Source organism: Euprymna scolopes, unplaced genomic scaffold, assembly GCF_053919585.1.
Source record: "Euprymna scolopes isolate OS-2025 unplaced genomic scaffold, ASM5391958v1 sca5, whole genome shotgun sequence".
NCBI lineage: Eukaryota > Metazoa > Mollusca > Cephalopoda > Sepiida > Sepiolidae > Euprymna > Euprymna scolopes.
In genome coordinates, this window is record NW_027633546.1 from 258,352 (window position 1) to 268,827 (window position 10,476).

Consider the following 10,476-nt stretch of genomic DNA (forward strand, 5'->3'; position numbering starts at 1 on the left):
ATAAAATATATTTAGATCTTTTAATGTTATCATGATCTATAGAGGTTAGTTTTACTAATAGTTTAAAAGGAATAAATATTTATCAACGGTATCAGCAATGAAAAATTATAAAGTATCGGTTTTGGAATCGGAACAAACAGGCACAAATTTTTCCGATTCCGATACCGATACCCCGAAAACTACCGATTTTTCCGATCCCCAATTCCGATTAATCGGTACAACACTAATATATATATATATATATATATATATATATATATATATATATATATATATATATATATATGATTAGTTTTTTTTGGAAAAAGAATTCCAGCAGAGTGCTCAATTAAAAGGAAAATCCAAAATGTAAGAGCGTATTTATATTTTGTGTACAGAAAGTTGTTAGTTGAGACAGATCATTGGTACCGTCGGTTTCAAGCCCGATAATAAGGCCCGTTTAAGGTATCCTTATCAAGCTCTCTTCATTTGGATGAAATATTAAGATATTGACTTTTTTACTGTTTGTAACACACAAAAATAATAAAGCAGTTAACAATTTCAAAGAATTTCTACAACAAAATAAATTTAAAAAAAAATCAATGACACAAAATCAAATAAAATTAAACTAAAGTTTTATTTTATTTAAACTCATTTATTCACGGAACCATCTTGTTTAAAATTAAAATTCCATCAAGCTTTGCATTTGTTGAAAACCGACTCCACTGGTTTTCCTTCCTTGCTTACAGTACGCGTGTGGATTGGCATTTTGAACGCCCTGCAACAAAGGGAAAATATCTACAATTATAAATCTGAAACAATGTTTTCATTACAAACGTGTAACTATACGAGATGTTTTCAATAAGTTTCTAGACTTTTTTCGTATGTGAACTTTTATTGATAGTGCATGCATTAAACTCTAGTCCCCTTCGAAGTAATCTCCCCCGGTTGCAACGAAGTTATTGTACCGTTCTAATAACGTCTGCACGGCTCAATGGAAGTCCTCTTGTGTGAGCATGTCAATCACCCTCCTCACAACCACTCTCATCTCCTCAATTGTCTCATAATGACAGCCTTTAAAGTTTCCTTGAGCTTAGGGAATAACCAAAAGCAACACGGTTCAAGGTCTGGACTATAGGGAGGGTGATAATCTGAATTGATCAACTCAGCCATCTTCCTGCTGTCATGGCAACGTCTTTCTTTCTGAACATCCTTCTGAGAAATTTCGCGCAAATCTTCCGCATCTTCAGTTTCCCGCAAATAATTGTGTGTACAGTTCCCACACTGATATCAAACTGTGCACGTATTGTCTCTATAGACACACGACGGCCGTATCCATGAAATTCTTTATTTGGCCAATCAACTCTAATGTTCTAACTTCTTTACTCTTCCATCTCCTCTCATCATCCATCGCAGACTCCCTGTCCTCTTTGACTCTCTTATGCCACTCAAAAACTGATGCTCGATTCATAAAAGATGGTCCAAAAGCAGTCTGAAGCATTCCGTACGTTTCTGTGGCATTTTTTTTACCAAGTTTAAATAAGAAATTTATTGCATAACGTTCTTCGAAAGTGTCTTAATTTTTACACCTATCTCCACCTGGGCTGCCTTCTGTTGTATTGATCCATCCCGCTACTACCGTTTTTTTTTTACACCTATCTCCACCCGGGCTTCCTATATAGATAAATAAACGACAAAAGTCTATATTCCAAAGTTCATGAGGGTGACCATCTTATAATTTATTTCTTTTTTTTCAGAAGCTGTAACTACCGTATAAATCGAAATTCAAAATGGCGTAATGGAAACATAATATAAGGTATTGGTAGCTTCTCTTACAATTTTCGGATTTTAATCATGTAAAAACTTTATTTCCTTTTGATAGGTTGATTGTTGCTATTTTTCTGATGAGTTAAGGGCAAAATAGATTCATTGATTAATATAATAAGCTGATTGATTTTGCGCTATGAAACATACTTTCAAGTATTGTAAATGTCAACTGAATTAAAGGAATACATTATAAGATTCTCAACATCATGAACTTTGGAATATAGACTTTGGTTATTCATTCACTATATATATATATATATATATATATATATATATATATATATATATATGAATATATAAATATAAATATAAATAAATATAACTGTACCCTGCCACGCGTTGCTCTGGCTAAATTTGGTGTAATGGAAAATTCTAATAAAAAGAGAAAATGCATGTTTCTTATATTCTTAGTACAGCAATCCACTCTAAAAAAAAAGAAAAATATGAAAAAAATGGTACTCTTGCAGAATTGGATCCTGATCCTCAGGATTACCGTCAATCATTGCTTGGGCTCGACCAACAATCAGTGGATAAAGCTAACGTTGAAACGCTAAATTTTTTTTTCTGTATACAAAAATGTGAGTTAGTAATTAATATTTGAGTGATGGGGGGGTTACTATACACAGATTCGAAAAAGTTGTCCAAAAACAAATGAAAGCAAAGGTAAGGTAAGTTACATTTCTACCTAACTGGATAGTTGTTTAGTGTTTTTATGTAAGGTAAAATGTTTAATCGGCTGGAAAAACAGAAATGGTTGCAAACTGTTGAATACGTTAAGTTTGGGAAATGAAGTTGAAAACTAAAAACTATACAATACAGTGTCAAAAACCCACCGAATACGTTACCATGACATAGGCTGACATAATCGGTGGGTTTGTGACAGTATTTTTTATAGTTTTTTAGTTTTAACTCACTTTCTCAAACTTAACATAATTAACAGTGTCCGCCACCATTTGTATCTTTCAAATACAACGATAAACAGTTTTTCGAGCTGACTAAACGTTACATTAAATGAAAAGGGTTTGTATTAACAGATACAAAGAAGTTGTCAAAAAATGAATATATAACAAATAAATGTTATCAAAGGCAAGAAAAGTAAATGTTCTACCTAACTGGATAAGATTGTAGTGTTTTTATGTAATGTATAATGTTTAATCAGTTCAAAAACATGCAGTGTTTATCGGTATATTTGAAAAATACAAATGGCGGCAGACTGTATCGAACATGTTAAGTTTGGGGAAATTTTGGGAAAATGAGTTTAAACTAAAAAACTATACAAAATACTGTTAGGAACTCACTCAGTATATGTTACTGTGATGTAGGCTGACATATAATCAGTGGTTTTAAATTTTGATCGATACAGGTAACAACTTTTAAGTCCCTTTTAGTGATTACCTGGTTTGAGGATATTATACAACTAAATTGCAAATCTGCCCCAAAAATCCGGTATTTACTTTAAGGCCCGTCTCATGTTCGATTGATTACATGCTCCTGGTTAGGACCCATAGCTGGAGGAAGCTTCACATGCCTCCGAACAGTATCTTAGTCCAAAATACACTGTAGCTTACATTGCTTTGTAGAGAACCTACACTTAATTTTATTTAAATAGGCTGTCATTATGAGAAAATTGAGATGAGAAAAGAGTCCGTGACGAGGGCCATTGACACGCTTTCACAAAAGGATTTCAATTGGGCATCCCAGGAGTTGTTTGAACGGCACAGCAAGTGCATTGCAGTCGTAGAAGTTTACTTCGAAGGAAACTCGGGATTCTTGTGTGTATTGTCGATCAACTACTTTATTTAATCACCTAAATTAATATACGAAAATATAATTTTATGCGTAAATGTTCAGTATTTACTTCAACGGTGCTCAATACATATGTAGAGCTAGGTAGTAAGTTATAAAAATTAAACTACACAGACTATTTCGCGTTTCATTCTCGTACGCCTGACGCAATCTCACGAGAATGAAATGCAGAATATTCTGTGTAGTTTAATTGCCATATATGTTTTTATAACTTACCATATGTATATATATGTATATATATATATATATATATACACACATATGTGTGTGTATATATATATATATATATATATATATATATATATAAACTATTAAATCAACTTGTACATGGGCAAAGATAGTATCCATAATTATACCACACGACTACTTACTGCTTGTCCACTATGAAGTTTATTTCATCATCGGATGAAATTGCGGCGTCTATTTTGCTGGGAATACCACGGAAGTATTGATTTACTGGGTATTTATCCCTCTGATCGACGTCCTCATCTTTCGGATAGAATATGTAAAAATGGCCCTCCTGCAAAAATGCAAACAACAATATTTGTAAAATTATTAAACCGCCTACATCTCTACATTTCAATCTTGTTTAGCATTGTCGAGTATATATTGCTTACGTGTCGATATATTTCATCGTCTATAACAATTATAACAAACAGGGACAAATAACAGTCTCTTAGGGTTCACATCGGTCAATAAAGAAACATACCAGGACTGGTCCTGCCTTGATAGAGTTCACAGTAGACTTCGTAACCTCGTAGGAGATGTCCTTTTCTCTTCCTTGCAACCTCTATCTCACAGAAGAGATGTTGCGAGTTTGTCTCTGTTGTATCGTTATTGTCATGGAAAGTGTTCCACTGAGCTTCAATCTATGGTCCCCCCTCGCCAAACTTTCACAAGAAACACTCGTCTAGCTGTAAACACTATCAATAATTCCCCCCACTCTTTATCTGTGCCTAAACCTAAACGTAGATTCCATGAACAAAGCTTCTTTCTTAGAACTGCACGCCTGTGGAATTGTCTTCCGTTTTCCTGCTTTCCGGCTGACTACAATATGGTTGTCTTCAAGTCTAACGTAAATAAGTTCTTGATGAGCCGTTCCATATAAGTTATCAAATTTACCAAATTGTCATTACTAATGATTAGTATATTGTCCAATTTCTACTGTACACTCTTTAACCCTTATCCTTGAGTGGCCTCTTGGCCTTGATAATGTGGTGATGCCTGTGTAAAAAATACCTTATCCATCTGGGTTCATGTTCATTTGACGGATCCTCGGAAAATAAAGTTTTGTTGCTATTTTCAGCAGCTTTATTTTTGATGTTTCCCTCATTGGAAAGCTGTAACACTGCCCATTAGATTTTTACTATCGATGTTTTCCTCTACTCGGAGCCATTATGGTCTGAGGACCGTAATGGCTCCTTCTGCCTACCAACTAGGTCTGCTCTCTCTGACTCCCAATTCTTGACAAACTCATACGTGTATTTTTAAGTAATCTGATGACATCATTTTGTTTATGTTCGAACAAGTTAACATTTTTCTTTGTGCTAGTTATGAAACAGACAATTTTTGTGCAAGGGCTGGTTTTTAATAAAGACGCTGAAACCAGGCGTCGTGTTTTAAATAAACTTGAAAACGAACCGAATGAAAAACTACAAAGCTTAGCCGAAGACTGTGAACGGCTTATTGAGTTGAAGCAGGACAGTCGTGACATAGAGGAAAACGGAGTATCGCACATTAAAATGATCCATCAGACGAAAAAATTAACTTAAAAAAATAACCAGAGGAAAAAAACAGGGAAAAGATCCACCTGGACAGTGTTGGAGGTTTGAAGATAAACATTGGTAAAATGAGTGTCCCTACAAATTTAAACAGTGTGACATATGCTACCAGAAATGACATGAGGCATCACATTGTAGGAAAAAATCTCTTAGAAAAAAGACATCCATTAAACTCACAAAATTGAATCTGAAGAACGAAATATCCAGAAATATGTTAAAATGTTTAAAAAGAAAGTAAGACTACAGCTTGATGGTAGGTCTGACATTTCCATTATTAATGTACGTACATGGAAGAAGCTTGGGAGACCTGATATGATTAGATCACATAAAACGGCGAGAAGCGTCAGTGGTGAAATATCATTTTCAAAGGAGAATTATTGACGAATATTTCTTTTCAGAATAAGATTAATGTACATACATGAAAGAAGTTTTTAACATAATAATTTTCCCTTTTAGCAATGGTTTCAACCATTTGTTTGATTAAAAATTCGATAATATGCGTAAACGCTTACTTTCTTAAGTGGTTTTGATCAGGACTGTATATATATATATATATATATATATATATATATATATGTATGTATATATATATGTATATATATATATATACTTTCTTAATCGATGTTTTCTCTTGACAATATATCGGTTGAAAGACGTCTCGAGGTTTATTTTAGTTTTTTTTATAATCACTATTTATAAATATATAAATTTACTCTTAAATCGTTTTTATTAACGCTTTCCCCTTTATTAATTATTTATTTCCCAGCTCGGTATGTCTCCGGATATCTTGTTCAAAGCTATTATTAATATATATATCTGTGTGTGTGTGTGTGTGTGTGTGTGTGTGTGCGTGCGTGCTTTTGTGTGTAACATTGTACAAACCTTGTAAAGAAAAATGCGTTCACCGCCATCATAATACTGAATTGCACATTCGGGGCTGTGGCTCTTTTCGTTCGAGGTAGCTTTTGGAGAAGTTTCAGACAAAGTGAATTGCCCTGCGGAATTTACCGTATACGCCCATACTTTTTCATCTGAATAATAATTATAAGAAGAATAATAATAAGAAGAACAAAAACAAGAAGAAGAAGAAGAAGAAAAGCAAATAAGTAAAACAACTGAAATATTAAGCAAAACCCTTTGAATGCGCAGACTATTACACATGGACAACATATGAACGTATGATCAATAAAACTTTTCTCTCATGCATGGAGAATTGTTATCATATTTGGGCTTGTGCATCTACTACTAGTCTCTCGCTCATGGACAGAATTCAAAAGAGAGTCGCCAACCTTATAGGTCCCGAACTGTTAGCTGGCTTCAGCTTTTGTCCCATCGACGAAATCTTGCATCCCTCTGCCTGTTTCACAAGTATTTTAATGGTGGATGCTCCGACGAATTACAAATTCTTGTAGCACCTCGTCGTAAATATCACCTAACAGACCCGGCAACAGCAAAATCCCACCCCTACACAGTAGAGATCCCCAGATGCCAGAAAATATTCTACTCTAATAGTTTCTTCTCCAAAAATGCAAGACTTTGGAATTTCCGTCCGGGTCCCTGTTTCCCTGACTGTACTATGCTGAAGTTCAATTGTAATGTAAACAGAGATCTTGCTGCTCAACTCCCTACATAGCATCCTTGCAATTTACGCCCCAGATAGTAGACCCCTACATCAAAGTGGCATTTGTTTTGTGTGAAAATGAAAAAAAAAGTATCAATAAATGTTTAGCTATATTTTCGTACCTCCATTTATAATTCAAACTCATTTCAATACGTACAAGCAATAAATATCAGACCACATTTTGATATACTATGTACTTTTTGATTTTAATTATAAACGTTACAAAACTTTCAGTGCGAACCGTATTTCGTATTTTATAAGATTCACACCTGGAAGATGTGATACTAATTAGAAATACATTTACCTTTAAATAAATAAGCTTTGCTGGTTTTCTTTGAATATACAGCGGCTTGTACCAAATCCGGACCACCGGGGAAAAGAGTTTGGACAGGCGTCTTTTTTCCATTTTGTCCGTCAATAACTTCTCCTTGGTCAACAAACACAAAATCTACTTCTTTTACTGAAAACAGAAAAATAATTAAAATCTTTTAAAATTAAGTACTTATGCAGAATAGATACCGTGCTGAAATAATAACGTTATTATTTAGAACCTCAATCTTAACATGGAGAGAGAAGGGTGTTTTGTAAGTATTCTGTACTTTAACCTTACAATTTCATAAAAAAAGATACAGTAAAACGTGGATTTTACTTGAAAATACTATTTTAAAAAATAGAACGATACTTTCTCTGCACTAACTCATAGGGGATTCTATTTGGGATCAGATTTGCAGGAATACTTTATAGGGAGTTGGGCACATTACACTTGAACTTTTGCATGTCAGTACAGTCACGGAAGTATGGGCCCGGGAGGTAATTCTAAAGTCTAGGAGTTTGAGGAAAGAAGCTGTTTGAGTAGAAAGCTTTGAAGCATCTCGAATTATTTACGTCATCAACAGTGAAAAGATGGTATTTTACTACTTCTCGGGCCATTAATGTCGTGGGAGCTCTACTATGTTGAGTTCGTCCGAGCCTTTTTTATTTTTTATTGAAGCACTTGTAAAACAGGCACGGGAATGCCACATTTCGGCGATGGGACAGTGATTGGAGTTAGGCCGACAGTGTGGAACCTATTAGATTGACGACTCTTTTCTGAACTTTATCTAAGAGCGACAGGCTACTGGTAGATGCACCAGCACAGATGTGACAACAATACTCCATGCATATGCGAATAGTTGCTTTGTAAAGATACAGGGTACTTTCAGGTGTGAGTAATCTCTTAGCACGGTAGAGAGAGTCCATGTGTAAATTCATATTGTTTGTGAATGTTAAGCCTAACAGCTTGAAGGAAGCACTTTAATTCTTTTGACGAGTGTAACTTTTCAGTAAACATATATATACTTAGTGCGAACTCAATTAACCCAAATTACCATGCGGGAGCGCAGGAATACTTGGTTTAGAACCTATCCTATTGGAGCGGCTGTTTTATTATATTAGTATAGTCGTAGTGGGCAATGAAAGGGGCCCTGCACATATCTCCGATGAGCATTCCCAAGGCCACAATCATGTGGATGAAGAGTTGGCAGATGGTCTACATTTTGCCTGTTTGGTACTTATGTACATCCAATTTATCCAGCACTACTCGCCCTCAAACTGAAACCATTAACTAAAATGACAGCTTAAACAAAAACTACAATCAAACGAGGCACAAATCCAAATAAAACTAAATCGCCTTTTTCCTTGATGTTCGCAGTCAGAAATATCCGTGGATTTATAACTAATTTAGATAATGTAGAAAATTATTTCTTAGCAAAGTCCCCGGATATCTTAGTTCTAAAAAAAATTAACTTACACTCGCCCGTCTAACCACTCTAAGATGCTTGATTATCTCCCACTCTGCCGTAAGGAATCAGGCAGAATTGCACGGACTTGGAGTCTATATTCGAAACACACTCTCCTTGATGAGAGAATCCAAACTAAAATCAAACAACCTGGCCTCAATGTGCCTTAGACTAAACTTGTAACAATAGCTACTTATATTTTCTTTACCCTTTATCTCGACCCAGGACTGTACCCTAAACAATTAAGTCTCCGACAGCATAGATGCAACACTTTTTTTTAGACATTGGTGCCCAAGTACCTGCATTTGGTGAGTTTAATATCATAGTAATTGGATTAGTTTCTCACACATAGCTTTTCCATATCCCATTCTAAGACAGTCACGTTCCCGACTCGTCTCCCAGATCGACAGGATCAGTAAGTCTCACTTATAGATTTATTTCTGACGACAGTTGCCGGGAATTATGTAACAAATGCTCATAGTCCACTCGAGAATTCCGTTCACATTGTGAGAATCACGCTAAACTTTCGAATCGGAGCTTAAGAGTTATACAAAAAATATGTAACACTTACTTCTCATGGCCGCATCGATGGTTTTGTATGACTGCTGGCAAAAACCAACTTCATCCCCACCTTTAGCATCATCGTCCGGAAGTACCTTATCATCTGTAACTCCACCATTATCTGGTAATGCATCATCTTTACCCCCATCAGCATCGGGGTTAACTGCATCATCATCATCTGTAACCCCACCATTATCTGGTAATGCATCATCTTTACCCCCATCATCATCGGGGTTTACTGCATCATCATCATCTGTAACCCCACCATTATCTGGTAATGCATCATCTTTACCCCCATCATCATCAGGGTTAACTGCATCATCATCATCTGTAACTCCACCATTATCTGGTAATGCATCATCTTTACCCCCATCATCATCAGGGTTAACTGCATCATCATCATCTGTAACTCCACCATTATCTGGTAATGCATCATCTTTACCCCCATCATCATCAGGTTTAACTGCATCATCATCATATGTAACTCCACCATTATCTGGTAATGCATCATCATAATGTGTAACGGCATCATCATCTTTAGTTTCATCATCATTTTGAAATGCCCAATCCTCTGTAACTCCATAATCACCATCATCATATTCATATCCATAATCATCTGCAAGAAAATAAAACCCTTTAAAATAAAAATCACGATCGACAAAACAAAACATATAAAAACAAGGAAATCAAGCCACACTACAAAACCCCATTCTCATGAGTGAATTTCAAAATATTATATGGAAATAAACGCGGTCTATTCTTCAATATGTTATAGATAGATATATTATCAGTAAAATCGATATTCGCTTCTAACTAGCATATGATTTTTCACTAGTGGGATCTGTGGAAGTTCCACAGAGGACACTTTCATATGTAATATATTGATGTTAGCATTCTGTAGATGTTCAGTGTTAATGGAGACTCTCTGATATTATTTTAGCTTTTTTGTTAAAACTGTAATCTGAGCTAGCACGAAGGTCCGGCAAGTACGCTTAAATATGATATTTTAAATATTGCAGTTTTTCTATCTATTATTATAGAGTTAATGTTCTATCGATTTTCATATTTTATAAAATTTCGATTTCAAAAATAAAAAATACATATATTCATAGCATTTGGGTGC

General features: G+C 35.0%; 1 protein-coding gene across 1 annotated transcript; it reads right to left on the bottom strand.

Annotated features, from left to right (window-relative positions):
• Nucleotides 1–635: 635 nt before the first annotated feature.
• Nucleotides 636–10,039, bottom strand: LOC145274889 (uncharacterized). The gene is made up of 5 exons (XM_080127500.1): nt 9,364–10,039; nt 7,319–7,474; nt 6,276–6,424; nt 3,984–4,132; nt 636–757 (listed from the first exon to the last, which is right to left on the bottom strand). Exons 1-5 carry the CDS (start codon nt 10,022–10,024, stop codon nt 673–675), a joined length of 1,200 nt encoding a protein of 399 aa, XP_079983626.1. The 5' UTR covers nt 10,025–10,039; the 3' UTR covers nt 636–672.
• Nucleotides 10,040–10,476: the final 437 nt, after the last annotated feature.